The sequence below is a fragment of the Actinia tenebrosa genome, unplaced genomic scaffold (assembly GCF_029948245.1).
Source record: "Actinia tenebrosa isolate PJP-AT-01 unplaced genomic scaffold, QUT_ActTen_1.0 PGA_scaffold11__36_contigs__length_13525064, whole genome shotgun sequence".
Lineage (NCBI taxonomy): Eukaryota > Metazoa > Cnidaria > Anthozoa > Actiniaria > Actiniidae > Actinia > Actinia tenebrosa.
This window is the reverse complement of record NW_028292571.1, coordinates 7,437,104-7,454,731: the sequence shown is the minus strand read 5'-3', so window position 1 is coordinate 7,454,731 and position 17,628 is coordinate 7,437,104. Positions and strand designations below refer to the sequence as shown.

The following is a 17,628-nucleotide window of genomic DNA, read 5'->3' as shown; positions in this document are numbered from 1 at the left end:
AATGATGTAACGAGCATCGCGCGGTCGCGTCGTGGTTGTTGGTACGTACAGAGCCAAGTAGGGTCCTTAAAAACTCCGGCGTTGCGCAAAGTGATCTTGTGAGCATTTACTGCTCACTTATCCAATCAATAATCCAGTACGCTGCGCCCGTCTGGGCATCCTTGCCTGTCTGTCTGTCCAACCTAGTTGAGTCTATCGAGCGTAAGGCCCTGGACATTATTTTCATTAACACCAGTTTTAGAGATGCCGTAAAGTTATCAGACTTTAAAGTCCTAGAAGCGCGGCGAGCAGACATTTGTCAAGCATTAATAAGTAATGTTAAGGAATCTGGTACAGAGTTATTGCGGTCGATAGGCACTGCTACAATTAGAGGTAAGGGGACAGTTACACTAATGTAGCCCCGATCAACACCGATAGGTTCAGGAACTTCGGTTACCAACAGATACAGATCAACGTGAACTCAATTTCTTATGTGTTAATTATATGTATAATTAATTATCATAGCGCTATGCTCCTGTTATTATTGTTAGTATATTCTCGCTGACCCCCACCGTAATGCAGTCCCTACTGCAAATGTAGCGAAATAACCGAAAATAGAAAACGCTATTTATAGGATATGGCTATGGATACCGCAAATTTAAGGCTCACTACTAAAAGTAATTCGACATACAGTGGAACCCCGTTAATCCGGCCACCGAAGGGACATTCCAAAGTGGCCGTATTAACGGGGTGGCCGTACTAAGCGGGCTGTCAAAAATATGTTAAAAGCCTGTTTTATTAATCAGTACGTAACTACTAAACAAATTAAGTGCAATAATGCATATTGTATTTTTAAATAAAGTTTCTAAAACCTCTGATGCTATTGGAGCTCAGTTATAACTACTTTAGTAGTACTTAAAAACTTTAAATTATACAGTAGTACAGGACTGTAGATATAACAGTAGAACAGAGAAAACTGAGTACAGAAACCACTACGTTTTAAAATAGGCAGTGACTTTGCTCTGTACAGACGAATGAAGCTTCTTTTGAAGCCATACTGACTCGAGGCTGGATATCACCCCAGACAGGCTATCGGCATGGCTCGTTTTAATACTGTACCGCTATAAAATAAATGCGGACATACTTTAGCGCATCGCGCTGTACGTGTTTCTCTGTTTGAAGTTGATATGTTGATTCTGATTCTACAAAAAGCATTACTGTAGAATGTTAACCGAATGAATAAAACAATTACAGATTTTGCAGCAATAACTTATTTACAGTATTCACATTAAGATCTAAACTGTAACCTATTTGTCCTGGCCGTAATACGGGGTTAAAAAGTAAGGAAGTTTGTCAATCGGGCCATAAAAAAGTGGCCGTATTAAGCGGGTACATTTTACAGTAAAAGTATGGGCATTTCGTCGGGACCCAAAAGAGCTGACCGCAATAACGGGGTGGCCGTATTAAGCGGGTGGCCGTAAGGCGGGATTCCACTGTACTGATAAATGAAACGCTAGTAAATATAGCGCAAAATTATATGTCTGGCCCTGAAGGTGTAACTGCACGATTGCTTCGTGGGACGGCTCCTTCAATTTCAACCTCACTTTCATGCCTGTTCAATATGTCTCTCAACAGAGGAAAGTTACCATGCGACTGGAAGCGTGCCAATATTACTCCAGTGTTTAAAAAAGGCGAGAAGGAACTTTTCACTAATTATCGACCAATTTCTCTCACTGCTTAGTCAATATCAATATGGGTTCCGAGCTGGCCTTCCGTTTACATACCAACTTATTCACTTATTTTACACATGGGCGTCAGCTCTGGACAAGGGCAAAACATCAGATGTTGTCTTTTTGGATTTCGAGAAAGCTTTTGACTCTGTTCCGCATGTTCATCTCCTCTCAAAGCTACAGCAATTTGGGATTCTTGGTCAAATTCTTGAATGGCTGAGTGACTTCTTACATGAACGATACCAGCGTGTTGTATTAGAGGGTGAAAGTTCGAACTGGACTAAGGTTTCTTCTGGAGTGCCTCAGGGAAGTATTGTCGGACCGATGCTGTTTTTTTTGTACGTGAATAATATACCAGAGAATCTAACATGTGCCAGTGAAATGTTTGCCGACGACACACTATTATTCAACTCTAGCAGACCATCTGATGTCTCCCACCCTATCCAAGAAAGTTTATCGCGTATCTCTGCTTGTTGCAACAAATGGCTTCTGAAAATTAATGCCGAGAAATGCGAATGTATGCAAACCACCAGAGCTAAAATACCAACATCTTGCTCCTGCAACATAAACACCACATCACTTAATCAAGTTCATACCCATAAACACCTTGGAGTCACACTATCAACTGATTTATCTTGGAAAAGTCATGTACCAACAGCTGCTGCTAAAACTAGCAAAATTCTTGGTCTATTGAAGCGTACTTTTGGGAAATGTTCAGAGGCAATAGTATTTTATCCTCACTGCATACTCATTACCGAGTCACGGGAATTAAGGTATGGAAGGTAACCGCGACTGCTGGCAATGAGCATGCGAAAAGCATGCGATTCGTCGTCAACCACCACCAGGGGAGGTGGGTGGGTGAATCTTCTACTCTCTCCTTAAGCAGCTTTCGACGGAATAATTCAAGGATCTGGGTGTGGCGCTTATATATGGAGGGGTCGCAAAGCATTACACCCGCACTGCGCAAACTCCAATGTCCATAAATGGGGGTTGCTAAATTCCTACGTGACACGCTAATTATGTATGCAGTGCGAATAATAACTTGTTATAAATCTATGGTACGTCCAATCATAGAGTATGCTTGCCCTGTGTGGAATCCTCACAAACAATACGTCTTAGCTGATAAACTAGAAAGAATTCAAAGGAATGTCTCAAGATGGATTTTAGAAGAAGATTATTCTGCACCTTCAAACAATGCATTTACAAAATTGTATGGGAAAAAAGCAAGCTATAGTAAACATATGTATTTATATGATTGAATTAAAGAAGGCAAAGAATTAGCTGAAAATCAAAAAATTAAATAAAATTATTGGAGTAACAAGTGTTTTTTTTAGCTGCTTCTCGAAAATTGAATGTTATGTATTAGTTTTAACATCAGTTGGGATCAATCCAGCTGGTGACCGCTGCATATTTATCTCCGAATTTACCATAATTTGGATTTTTACGAGGCAGGTATAGGTTCTTATTCTTGGAGTGCAACCACGTAACCAAAAAATCCCTTGAGATATGAATAACAATGAAACAGCCGCCACGTTGGTTGACCTAACAAGAGAAGCTTAATGAAGAATGTTTTGTATAGTTAACATGGCGGCTATGACGTAACATGCACCCCAAGAATTCGATTTTGAACGCGTACTATAATTATGAATCAAATCCATATCTTTAAAAAATGTGAAAAAAATCTGGTAAGTGGGAGTTTGATTATTTGTAGGCAAGGTCACAGGGCTGGGACTTTAGTTACTTCAAAGATATTTAGGATATCGAGTCTTTTATATAGTGGTCCGCTAGGTGTTCTATAGCTTGAGAACTCGATTACACGGAGGGCTCGTCTCCCCGAACGGGTAAGACCCTTGCAATTTGTATATACTACCCCACATCAGGGTACCATAGGAAATATACGAGTATATGATGCTATAATAAAGGTTTTTCAGTGTATCAAGAAAGAGATAATGTCTACATTTATATAGAATTCCAATCATTGGGCTATCTTGCTTGTCACAAAAGCGATATGCTGTTCTAGAAATCTCTTTTGCCCTTATCTCTTAGTTTTTGAAACAGAGGGCAACCAAGACCAAACAGCCTAGCATCATAAAAAGGGAGTGAACCTCCACCCGGTTAGCTTCGTTGGTAAGAGCGTCGGTCTATTGTGCGGAAGGTCGTGGTTCAAACCTCGGCCGGACCAACACTCAGGGTCTTAAAATAACTGAGGAGAAGGTGCTGCCTTCGTACTTTAAGCCATATGATTGCGCTTTCTGACCACTCTCGTGGGAATGGAAATGCTTATTCATTTGCTGTCAGTGAATTAATCAGCTCATGATTACTGAACTGCAAAGAGCCTACTGAATTGATATTCATTTGCTGCATGTCTTGTCATCCCTATTTCTCTTCTCCTAGCCACCATTGTGTGGTAGAATTTTGTGTCGCGGTACATGTCGAACGCGGGTTTATAACGAAATAAGCCCCAAAATTATCTTCACTTTTAACACTCTCTGGTATACTGAAAGAACAGCGATTCCCAGTTGGATCAATCGCGAAATGGCAAGTACCCTGGAGGTGCCAAACAGGTGCTGTGGTATTGTAAAAGTCATATCCTCGGATGTTGATGTGAGCAAACTTGATACAGTGCCCTTTCATCTGGTTGTTATTGATGAAGTCACATTCACTCAGATAGCCAAGAAGAAAGTCAGGGGTTAGAGATTCCCTTTTTGGGAAGTCACAGGTCGCTCTGAACATCGTTGACCTTGGTCGTAAATGATATAGAATTGCGTTCTTCTGTAAGCGATAATCGTTCCAATTTGGTGGGAAGTCGTTATTTCTGAAGAAATTTGTAAGAAAGTCCTTCTTGGCATAAAGCCCTTTATTAGCGAGAGCGAAGGACTCAATCAGTGTCCAGGCTTTGTTGGCTCCCTCGAAGGCGCAATAGAATGATTGGAAAGCTAAGTTGTCACTGCGGGCAATACGATATGCACCATTTCTAGGCATTTTTCCTGCAGAAGTGTAGGCATTAAGGACATCCATACAAGAATTGTAAGGTCGCATTTTTTCGCACACTTTTCCATAGTAATATGAATTGCACGTGCAGCTGAACTTTTCTTTTGAGTTAACACAGTGCTCTACACAGGTTCCCCCGTTATGGCAAGGCTGGTTTCTACAACAGCCATTATAACATACATCTGCAGGCTGGACCATGTGGGATTGCTGAAGAAAAGGAATAAGAAAACAGTTATAAGTTGCAATTAATAGACAACATTTCTAGTCCTACGAATGGCAAGTTTTCAATAGAAATGTACATGGATGATTGAGCAGTGTTTTGCCTGTCATTGTAGGCTGATAATAAGATCCATGAGATTCATTCAGTTGATATTTGTATGCACCAAGCAATAGGATACTCTCTGGTTGGTAGTACATGACGTGCAATGGTTTTCCTGTAATCGTGATTTATTGAGCTAATTGATACTGAACAAAGCAAAAAAAGAAAAAAAACCTTTATGGATGATAGCACATGACGTGCAGTGTTTGTCTGTCATATTCTAGGCCGATAATGAAGTTTACGAGAATCATTTATAAAATAAATAAGATAGTACGCACGCTCTGGTTGGCTGATAACGACATTTGCATGAGGCTGTGTAAACACGGTTGTGACGTCAGAGGTTTGGGGGATTTTTGAAATTTGTCAAAATATTTCTTTTTTACTTATTTTCTTGTTCTTAAGAGTAGGTCTCTGTAAGACTCAAGCAAAGTGGGAAATGAAATTTTTTGACCACCCTTGAAATTTGGTGTGTGAGTAGGCCTTTATATGGGATTCACAAAAACAACAACAATTTGGTCACCAAATGTATTGTTGCCATGGAAACGGCAAGTGTTTTATGAGACCTTAATTGCCAATTTTTGGAATAAATTAAACCCACTCGAAGGTAAAATCCAATGCTGTGTTTCTCATACATGTTAAACTTAATTTCCTTAAAACGTTCGTCAATTATAAAGTATCTATTCTAGTTTAGAAAAATACCAATTATTGTTAGTTTGTTATTTTGTACATGAAATATTCGTGCCTTCAAGTAACCTATGTATCAACTGTTTTAGCAACAAGATAAAATGGTCAAAATGTTTTTTGGTCGATCTCCAAAAGTATTGCATTTCTAATATAGAGGCTTGGTGGGAAGTTTTCTGAAACATTGAAGTTACCAAATCGTGCAAAATCTCTGCGGGTACAATCATCTTTAGTCCTTGGATAGTCAAATTATAAGGCCTAAAATTCAAAATGTCCTAAATTCAACCATATCAAAGCTTCGAAAATTAGCACCAAAAAGATGCCAGTAAGCTAAACGAGCATTAGAGGTTGAAGGATAATACCTAAATAACAAAATTCTAGCAAAAAAATAATGTTCTAGTCTGCAAACACGGTAAAAAAATTTTTTATTCAAAGTAAACAATGGGTTATTTGCAATTTTCGTCATTTTCAACCTACCTTTATCGTTTCATTGTGACTTTTGTGGCGCTCAACTTTCCAAATTTTCACTAGGAAATGTTTCTTGGAGACTCAATTAGCATTTAGCGAACTAACATTTGTCGTAAAGAGCTAAAATCCAAGCAATAATTAAGTGGTTGTATAAAGGATTACAACAGAATACACAAGTCATCGAATTCTCGTTCGAAGCAATACAGCATTTATAGTTTCTTCGAGCTTCAAAATTCCTGTATTTCGTGACAGAATTGCCTGTAAGCTGTTATTTAACATGAATGCTGAACTTTTGAAGGCTACAAAGTAAAAAATATGCTTATTTTGAGAATATTTGAAAGAAAGAATTCTTGATCTAAAGTTGTTGTTCTCATTTTCAACCGCTGACCGGAAGTTTGGAAAAATGAATGAGACAGATTTCGTGGTGACCAGACAACTTCAAACATTCGGCCTTAGCAAATGTACTCACTTAGTCAATGAATCCGATTTATTACTCTGCAGCGCAGGTAAGTATAATTACAGGTATTTCATGTTCAGCCATTTGTTAATGACTTCAATTTGTGTTATGCCATTTATCGACCTTATTCTTTTCTACAATAATTAAAGGGGGACCAGCACGAAAATCATCCAAATTTTAATTCTGCTGAAACCTTTACTGGAATAACCCTTACAGGTCTAATAATCACTGGTTAAAGTTTTTTTCTGATATTTGGGTGGGAAGTATTACATTTTACCAATTTTTATAGAAGTCTGTGACGTCATACACTCAACACTAAACATTGCGCCATACATTTCTTTGTATTTTGTAATCAAAATTTTTGCTAGTTTTATACTCAGTCTAACCACAAGTTCGAAAGTTAAGTTTTCAGCGGACCTTTGTGTTTAATAGAAAAAGAGTAAAACATGAAATTATTTACAAAGAAATGTATGGAGCGATGTTTGGTGTTGAGTGTATGACGTCACAGACACCTATGAAAATTCATAAAAATAAAATACTTCCCATTGGAATATATATATATTAAAAAAATAATTTAACCAGTGATTATTAAACCCTTATAGATTATTCGATTGAAGTTTTAGTCAAATTAAATTTCGGAGGATTTTCATGTTAGTCCCCCTTTAAAGTTAATAATTTAGTTTCGAATTTCTATTTTGACAAGTTTATGTGAAAATAAAGTTGTAGGTACGGAGTCTTTAGTAGCGGAAGAGGAGGTATATCTTGTGATAAAGTATTAAATAAAAAAAAAACCCAAGTTATTCGAAGCATGCATGCCGACTACCTTGACGATCTTTCACTTCTGTTTTCACTGCGCTCTTGTCAAGAATTCTTCGCATGCTGGTATATAATAAGCCTTTTCATAGTTTAAGAATCCATTCCACTGCGCATGCGATTTTATCCCGAATTTCTCACCTTTTGTCTAAACCTTCTTTTGTTCTTAATTAAACAAAAGAAGGTGAGAAATTCGGGATAAAATCGCATGCGCAGTGGAATCAATTCTTAAACTATGAAAAGGCTTATTGCCGTGCAAGTCAGGGGCGGATCCAGGATTTTTCTATTGGGGGAGACACCATCCTGGATTTTCGTTTTAGGAATGGTGCACCCTTTGCTTACAAACTCAAACCCCAATAATGCAGTAGATAACAGCTCATCTAGGGATCTAGGGGGAAAGGGAACAAAATCCCCATGCACCCCTCCCCTTGATCTGCCGTTGCAAGTTAACCCGCAACAGGATTTTTTGACATATCACTGGAAGATTCTAATAAATTTGTATATGCAACCACCATCGTGATAAGCTTGGCATTTACTGGAGAGGATGTCTCTCGAATTGTCAGGTCCAATCAGAGAAAATCATCAGTTTCCAAACTTCCGGTCAGCGAATTGTACACATATAAGATTGAATGTTGTAATATGTGAGTTAAAATGTGCCATATTTGGCTGAACATGAAATACCTGTAATTATACTTACCTGCGCTGCAGAGTAATAAATCGGATTCATTGACTAAGTGAGTACATTTGCTAAGGCCGAATGTTTGAAGTTGTCTGGTCACCACGAAATCTGTCTCATTCATTTTTCCAAACTTCCGGTCAGCGGTTGAAAATGAGAACAACAACTTTAGATCAAGAATTCTTTCTTTCAAATATTCTCAAAATAAGCATATTTTTTTACTTTGTAGCCTTCAAAAGTTCAGCATTCATGTTAAATAACAGCTTACAGGCAATTCTGTCACGAAATACAGGAATTTTGAAGCTCGAAGAAACTATAAATGCTGTATTGCTTCGAACGAGAATTCGATGACTTGTGTATTCTGTTGTAATCCTTTATACAACCACTTAATTATTGCTTGGATTTTAGCTCTTTACGACAAATGTTAGTTCGCTAAATGCTAATTGAGTCTCCAAGAAACATTTCCTAGTGAAAATTTGGAAAGTTGAGCGCCACAAAAGTCACAATGAAACGATAAAGGTAGGTTGAAAATGACGAAAATTGCAAATAACCCATTGTTTACTTTGAATAAAAATACCCTTCAACCTCTAATGCTCGTTTAGCTTACTGGCATCTTTTTGGTGCTAATTTTCGAAGCTTTGATATGGTTGAATTTAGGACATTTTGAATTTTAGGCCTTATAATTTGACTATCCAAGGACTAAAGATGATTGTACCCGCAGAGATTTTGCACGATTTGGTAACTTCAATGTTTCAGAAAACTTCCCACCAAGCCTCTATATTAGAAATGCAATACTTTTGGAGATCGACCAAAAAACATTTTGACCATTTTATCTTGTTGCTAAAACAGTTGATACATAGGTTACTTGAAGGCACGAATATTTCATGTACAAAATAACAAACTAACAATAATTGGTAATTTTCTAAACTAGAATAGATACTTTATAATTGACGAAAGTTTTAAAGTGCAAATGAAGCCTTCGACAATACTTTCAGTACTGATGCTACATGAAGTAAATAGTTGAATGGTATGATATTTCTTGATTTGAGTGATGCATCTCTAAGTTATGAAGGTTTATACTTCCAATATGCTAATAAGTGTGACGTCAGGTAAGGTATTTGAGTGTTTTTGTTGTAACTAGTAATACTAAATGCTGGCCATTTTGAAAATACAAATTCAAAATTGCTTTCATGTAAAACATGAGTAAAATAATGATGCTTTTTAAATACTGTTTCTATGAACCAGTTCAATTTTGTATATTTAATTAAGCCTTAATAGACGTCACACTTATTAGCATATTGGAAGTATAAACCTTTATAACTTAGAGACACATCACTCAAATCAAGAAATATTTTACCATTCAACTATTTACTTTATGCAGAACCAGTACTGAAAGTATTGTCGAAGGGTTCATGTGCACTTTAAGGAAATTAAGTTTAACATGTATGAGAAACACAGCATTGGATTTTACCTTCGAGTGGGTTTAATTTATTCCAAAAATTGGCAATTAAGGTCTCATAAAACACTTGCCGTTTCCATGGCAACAATACATTTGGTGACCAAATTGTTGTTGTTTTTGTGAATCCCATATAAAGGCCTACTCACACACCAAATTTCAAGGGTGGTCAAAAAATTTCATTTCCCACTTTGCTTGAGTCTTACAGAGACCTACTCTTAAACATTAACTTGGAAAAAAACACAAAAAAAAAAACCACAAAAAACAAAAAAACAAAAACAAAAAACAAAAAACAAACAAACAAACAAATAACATAACAAAACAAGAAAGTCGTAATATATGAAACAATTCATTAAAAGTTATAAATTCTTAAAGCGTTCTTGAAGAAAGGAGGAAAATGCTTGCACATTGATTTCAAAAACAGTTATGCAAAAAATCATCTAAAAATCGTCGCCTCCTTTATCGTCAAAGACGACCCACAACGTTTTCGGTTTCAGTTCCAAATTTCCCAACGAATTTCCACTTTTCTAAACGATTTCCTTCACTATACAGTTGAAAAATACTTTGCATATTGATTATTTTGTTCGGCATTTTAGCATTTATACTTTATGAAATTTGAATAAATCAACTGCTTTTTTTCGTGGCTTCGTGTCAAACGTTTTCGTCACATTTTCCAATTAAGGCGTCGAGGATTTCTATCAACGTAAAGATCATCTTGAATTTCTTATTCAAAACAGTTTCATGTTTTCCTACTTAAATTATTCTATTTATTTTACAAAAGCAATAGAAAACATTTTTTATCTGTGTTTACATAGCCTGATAGCAACACTCGGAGGGTTGGGAGAATTCTCGATAGTCATCCAGACCCTCGACTGCGACTCGGGTTTGCATCACCATCTCGAACTCTCTCAAAATCCCCCTCGTTTTGCTATTAGATTCTTTTGCTTAATCAGCAGATTGTTATCAAGCAATAAAATACTAGCTTTTTGGTTTATCAATGCCACAGGACGGGTAGTGTTTGCCTGTCATTATAGCCGCTGGTAATATGATTTTTTGTTTATGTTATTTGTGGCTTTTGGGCCATTTTAGTTTATGGATATTTTACACCTACCCCTTTATAGAGTTTCTGCTGTAGATCATAGTACACGTATCCGGTTCCATCTACAAAGTCTGCTGCCTTGGAAGTCTTGTCCTCATCCAGCAACTCACACCTGACATCTTTCATCTGGAACGCATTGCAACGACAGTCATTGAAACAGGACGAGAAGCAAACGCGTGGAACATCAGTAGATATGTTCTTATAGGAGTATCCTCTGAGATGTTGTCCAGCGATGACGTCATTGCCCTTTGGGAAAGACCCCGAATAGCAGGTGCCTTGACATTGAAACTGGGCGATCGCGTGTGTAAGGAATGATAACAGCGTGATGATCACGTGCGTTAGCATTTCTGACCTAAACAAGGTTGAAATCCGCTGTTATTGATGTTAAAAATAAATACTCTAGTCCGTTTGCATGATGGCGACATTTTACTACCACCAACAAAAATGCCTCTGATTCTAAATCGTATTCCCTCAGTTAGAATAGCAAGACAATTACTGGTCATTAACTGAACAAAAACAAGTGTTCAAGGGATTTTGGTAGTGGTAGTAAAGGACGCCATAACGCAATCGTTCTATTATTGAATTTAGAATAAACTAGAAAAGTCTTGTTAACATAAAAAGGATCTTATAGAAACGTAAATATTTTTAGTCACCGAGTACCCATTGCGGTTTAAAATTCTTAATTTCGAATGAAATTTCAAAAAAATACTCAAAATTGGGTTGATGTAAAAAGCTGAAACTGAAACGTCTGTAATTTATCAATATTTTTAAAATTGAAAGTTTAAAAAAAAATTTTGGTTTGGTTTATATTGTTGTCCAGAGATATGAATGTTTGTACCACTCAACAGGGTCCGTCCTCCGAATTCCGAAAGAATTTTCGAGCAAGACGTTTTTTAAAACGTATTGCCAACATTTTGTATTGTATTTTTATTTTATTTTATTTTATTTTATATTTTAATTTTCTCACCGCCCTGACAACCAATCAAAACATTTGACCAAACATTTACCCAACTTTCGTTGGGTCAAATGTTGGCACCATTTCTCATGGTTTGGTCAAAATGTTGACTGAAAACGTTGGCTAAATGTTGGATTATATGTTGGGCAAATGTTGGGTCAAATAATGGGCTAAATAATGGATCAAATACTGGGACCGTGTGCAGGGCCTTAACGCAAGCAGTGTGCAATGTTTTAGTTGATAAATGGTTAAACAAAGTTTTCTTACTTTTTTATCTTTCCTGTTCTTCTACTTTTTTAAATTTAAAATCCTCACCTTTAGTTTTCTATTTGTTTTAGTTGGTTTTCCTATTTCGTTTCCAGTGGTCCACAATAATTTGCCTAACGTTTCAAGTGTTTCTTTTTTCACCTTTCGTATCACAAATGCTATTCGTGGGGTGCAAGTGACGTCATAGCCTACATGCTGGCTAACTTTGACAAAAGATTTGTTATGGCAACTTAAAAGGTAAATGTTAGTTACCTTCCTCGATGAGCTATTACTGAGTTCTTGGAATGATCGATGAAATATGGCTAAGAAGAAAAAAACACATGCTCCTTAACTGTTATTCTCTGTTATGTGACGGCATGCATGCCATCGGCTGTGAAAAGCCTCCTACCCCCTTGTAATGTTAATGGGCTACATTTTGTTCTATTGTTTACTGACAGGTGCAAGGTTATTGTTAATTTATTAATACATTCATAAACACGGACCGCGGAGCGTGATATGATTGGAGGGGCTAACAACCGCCAAAGGCTGAAAACCCACGAAAAAGTTTTAAACTGAGACCCTCAGTTGAAAGTGCGATTTCTATTGTTTTGAGGGGCATTTACGACATACTTATTTATTCCCCCCTCCGCGGTCTCTGGTAAAACATTAAAGCACTGTAAAGTAAATTTAACTAAATGTTTCTGGGGTGTTTATACACCTATTTCAAAAAACGCAGGTTGAATATCTGAATTCAGAAATCTGAGACCGATTAGAATTGTGGGGGACTGAGTTTTTTCTCGTTAAAAATTCAATATACACTTACCCAGACAGTTTGCCAGCTCAGGTCATCGCTCAAAGTTGATATTTAAGCAATAGAAAACTTTTTCCGTGTTTACATAGCCTAATAGCAACACGAGGGGAGGTTGGGTGAATTCGAGACAGTTATGCAAACCCGAGAGCTTTTATAAAATAAATACTAAGGGAAAACACTACCACTTGCAAGAAAATAAATCTCTATTTGAATTTGATTCTCATATCAAAATACAAATTCTCCATACATCACGAACTTCGATCGTTAGCCAATCAAATTTCGTGTAATAAACGCCAAGGAGGCAAATGTGAAGCGAGAAAGAATCGCTATAGCTATTTTAAATATTTATCATTCTAAAACTTTAAAACGAATACAAAGAAATGTCCAAAGATTGAATAGAAATATTAATAAAAGATTTCAGAATTGATTATTTTTACGAAAGTGATCAAAAGTAGATAACTGAGTGTCACTGTGACTGGAATTCTCAGTTGAAAGAAACGTGGTTTTGCTCAATTTGACAGCCAGAAAACACGGCAGCGAAGTCGATTGTTTCGTCTTGCCTCGAGAAAATATTTTGTGGAGTTGAAGAGCTATCGCTGGAAAGAGTTTGAAGCTGCTGACTGTTTCCTTGAAATACTGGTATTCCTTATCGGACAGTGCATTTAAATCATAAGAAAGCACTTCGCTGAACAACCGAGGCTGTCCTGACGAAGGACGTGTGTTGTAGCTCCTGAGGGAATTCTCGTTACGGTGACCAACAAGAGATTGTCATGATCGATATTACAATCAGAAACACCTGCATGACACCATAGGGTTATGCCTGTGGCCCTGACACATGTCAAAATTTGGAACTTCGTCTTCAAAATACATTTTTGGGGGCGTTTTTTTCCTTGAAAAAAACTGTAAATTTTTGAACTTGTACCGGGAAAACACGAAATGTATGACGTCACAACTGTGTTTACATACCCTCATGCAAATACGGCTATCAACCAATCACAGCGTACGTACTATTTGATTTATTTTATAAATCAAGATATTAACTTTTTGCGAACTACTTATTAAAACCACAAAACAATTGACAGATTACAACCCACAATTTCTTTCGGTCTCAGATTTCAGATTTCCGACCGACAACGTTTTTTGAAATAGGTGCACAACAGGTATCAACTCTGAAAAATCATAACGAAAAACACCGAGGAGCATAAATAAGCAGTCTTAACAGCCTTAAATCAACTGAAATCTTTGTTTCACTTCTAGTACAAAAGAATTACTTATTATTCTAAAGCTCAATTTCACCGAACTGTGAAACAAAGACATGCTTTTCCAAGTTGACTCCCCCCGCTAAGCTTTGAAGAATGTTCTTCAGCCGGTTCTCCATGTTTTTATCCTTTCGTAAAAAAAAAGCAACAATATTTCTAAATACATAGTTTTGGAGGATAAAAAAACTGCTAACTCCCCAATAAACCAAATCCTTATTAGCATGATGGTTTTCATGTCAGACCGTCTGTCATTCCTTTGAGAATCCGATTAGTCTTTGTTCAAGTTTCATCCATATTACTAGTAATATTTATAATCAGGATTTAAAAATGCAAATGGAAAAGTAGTGGAAATTCAAATTTCGAATTATAGCTTTCTCGCAAAAAAATTAATAGGATTATAGTATTAGAATTTAAAAAAATCCTTTTGATTCATAATTTCCTTACTAACTGTAAACTTTAGAAAATGTAAGTATGTGTATATAACATATATATATATACACTCGATTGCAGAAACGTTGTAGTATACATTTATACATTTATACAAATACCTAATGAGATGCATATTGCAATTTTACTTTTTTAACCCTTAAAACCAATTGATTTATAATCTGTAGGATATAAAACACAAGAATAAAATATTTTGACGTTCATTGAATGAAACAAATAATAAATAAAGCGAGTTTTCTGTTTTGCATATCATTAAATATACTGAATAAATTAAGTATGTGTATAAATGTATACTACAACCTTTCTGCAATCAAGTGTATATATAACATATAACATATATATATATATATATATATTCATTGGAACATTTTTACACCTAAAATATATATAAATTGCTATAATATATTTATATTATATCTGATACTTAAAAACCTTACGTTTCAACGTGTCTTACATCAAAGTAAGGCATATCAGCATTTTTGTTAAAAAGATGTACACAATCATATTTCAGGAGTTTTTCTATTTTTGCATCTCATTCGATATTTGTATATATATGCACAAATGTATATATATGCCTTTTGTTTGCCTATTGTTTTGCACTCGAAAAAAGAGTAGAAAGAGAAAATGGAGGGAAGAAAGTTCAATAAGTACTTTTCTCAAGTCTACCAAATGGAAAGCCCTGCTTTGAATGTCAGCATGTCTCTTGTAGAAGGCTGTGGCTTGTTGAAGCGTACACATTTTCCACCTAGTCTGTGGATAGGAAAAAAGGTTAGTCATATTGAGTCTTTGAACGATCACGTAATGTCAGGCCATGACAGGAGGCACAACAACAACAAACTGGCAAACTGAATTCTTTCACATGTAAATTAGAAACGACAAGATTCTATTGTTCCTGCTTTCTGTCATGGCTGCCTCGATCATGGTTTCCATGACAGCGCACTTACCGTGATCGTGACAGTACTGGGATTGTGGTTGTGATTACGGTAGTGTAGCGTTAGTAACGGTACTGTAACTAAGCGACCTTGATGGTGACCGTGACATGCCGTGATCGTGACGATACGTTGACCGTGATGTTAATCGTATTATTTCTCAATTGACACGGTTTTCTTTGTTATTCACAAGGCTTTATTTTTGTTATAACACTCATTATAAATGCGATGTCAATAAATAGTTATTAACCCGGTTAAAAACTATATATAGACTTTGCATTTATAATGAGCAACATTTGATAGAAAACCTTCTCAATTGATAAATAAAATACTTAATTACCTCGAACGTCGGCAATAAGCCTATATATACCTCGTGCCTGCTGTACTCGGGATGTATATGGCTTATTGCCTCCGTTCTCGGTAATTAACTCTAACATGGTGCCAAGTCGAACTTTTATTTCTAGCCATTCAAACTCATCCTGAATTGCATGTGTGCGAAGCTAGACCGGCAAAAATCATTGTTCTCTGTAAGGGGCTGGTCATTGATTAGATATTCAACTGTTTATTAAGCTGTTCGAGCTAGCCATGATTATACAAATGAGCTTAAATTTGTGTTGTTGAGAGATGTTAGTATAAAGTACTTGTCTTTCACCTTAGTAGTATAGGGGATGGGGGTTCCAGCGCAACGACCACCGGAGGATTACCCGTCTAAAGTGAATTCCTCGATTCGTACCGCGATTACCCGCATCCCGTGTCTATGTAGTTAAATATGTTAGTCTATATATGGAGTGCGAAGATTGTAAAGAGTTTGCTTATGATTTCTGTGTAAAGTGCTTGAAACCCAAGTTTGTACCTACTAAGCCAAATAAGTATATTTGTTGTGGTAAAAAAATGCAAATAGAAGACGACACGTCAGCACAGTGTTACGAATGTGGTAAGAATATTCGTAATGCCGTACCAAATGCTACCAAAGAGCAATATTACGCCAATGGAGGTCGTAAGAAAACACCTTATAAGAGAATAAAATACTTTAGAGACTGGATGAGTCATATCCAAGGTTTACACCCGGTATATCTTGACGAGCAAGTAAAGAAGAAAATCATAGACCACTTAGAAGAGCCAACCCCACAAAGTCTACGGAAGACATTGAAAAAATTAAAGCTAGGGAAATATTACAAAGCTATTCCCTATCTTTTGTCTGAAATTACCGGTAAGTCTATTCCCGAGGTTTCTGATATGACAAAAGCCGAGTGGATGTTTTGTCGGCTGGATAAGGATATTCCTTATTACCCTAACGTAATTTACGAAATATTTTACAAAATAGACCCCAACCACCCCCTATTAGGATGGATTCCGAAAAAATAAAATTGCAAAACTGGCGTTTATTTTGCCAGAAACCCCACTGGGGAATGCATCGCGCAGAACACCAAGCTATCCCCAGTGGGGTTTTTTGCATTTTGGGCTTACGGGGCTTATTTCATCCCGCGCCAGAGGCCCTCTAGTACATACACATATATCTTTCTTACGACCCACCAGAGGGTGAACTCCGGACAGCGTCCCGAGACACCCCCTGACTTTTCCAACTTTTCCTCGCGAAACCCCCCATCGCGGGGTTGAATCGCACTTTCTATCTTTTCTTTTCCACCCCTCCCCCACGGTTGCTGTGAGTGGGGGAGGCTTTTTTTTTCACTCACAGCAACCGGTCCAAATGCGTCTACAGCGAGGCTTGAACTCGGGACTTTAGGCCTCCCCAGCTCCAAAGTCCACGATTACAAGCGAACGCCAGACACATCTGGACGCTTATGTATGTGAAAATTATTATATTTATGTCTTACACTCTAATTTGCATATTTTCTAGACTGACGTTCGATATGTAAATAGAATCCCGTCACGCTTTTTTCAAAGCAGATGTTTACTGAGCAAGCTTTCTTTGAAGCTCTTCTTTTGCCTCCTGGTAGATCTTTTTGCGAGATTCCTCGGAAAGATCTTTTACGACTGTTTTTTTATTCCTTATGTCCGTCTTTAGTTTCTCGTATTTCTCTTCTTCGGCCAGAATAAGCGAGAATTCTACGTCGTCTATCTTTCTGTCACGCAAAGCCTTTGAGACAAGATCGGTAATTGTATTTACTTTAGCCCTTGACAGAGCTATTGTCGTGTCATGCTTGGATATTTTGCTTGACAACTGTTTCATAATACTCGTAGCAACAGCAGAAATAATACCACAGGCTGCCCCAACGCCGGCCAAAGGAACTCCAACGATTATTCCGGGTCCAGTAAGCGAAGTAGCAACGCCGGAGCCCGTCAACACTACG

At 37.0% G+C, this 17,628-nt stretch overlaps 1 protein-coding gene across 3 annotated transcripts; it reads right to left on the bottom strand.

Annotated features, from left to right (window-relative positions):
- Positions 1 to 2,860: 2,860 nt before the first annotated feature.
- Positions 2,861 to 12,781, bottom strand: LOC116287660 (uncharacterized). 3 transcript variants are annotated; one of them, XM_031694347.2, is made up of 4 exons: positions 12,694 to 12,781; positions 11,940 to 12,193; positions 10,682 to 11,021; positions 2,861 to 4,907 (listed from the first exon to the last, which is right to left on the bottom strand). In XM_031694347.2, exons 3-4 carry the CDS (start codon positions 11,012 to 11,014, stop codon positions 4,086 to 4,088), a joined length of 1,155 nt encoding a protein of 384 aa, XP_031550207.1. In that variant the 5' UTR covers positions 11,015 to 11,021; positions 11,940 to 12,193; positions 12,694 to 12,781; the 3' UTR covers positions 2,861 to 4,085. The 3 variants fall into 3 exon arrangements, with proteins under 3 accessions (XP_031550207.1, XP_031550208.1, XP_088883233.1); XM_031694348.2 differs by having other exon boundaries at positions 12,144 to 12,193; XM_089027107.1 differs by lacking the exon at positions 12,694 to 12,781 and having other exon boundaries at positions 12,144 to 12,221.
- Positions 12,782 to 17,628: the final 4,847 nt, after the last annotated feature.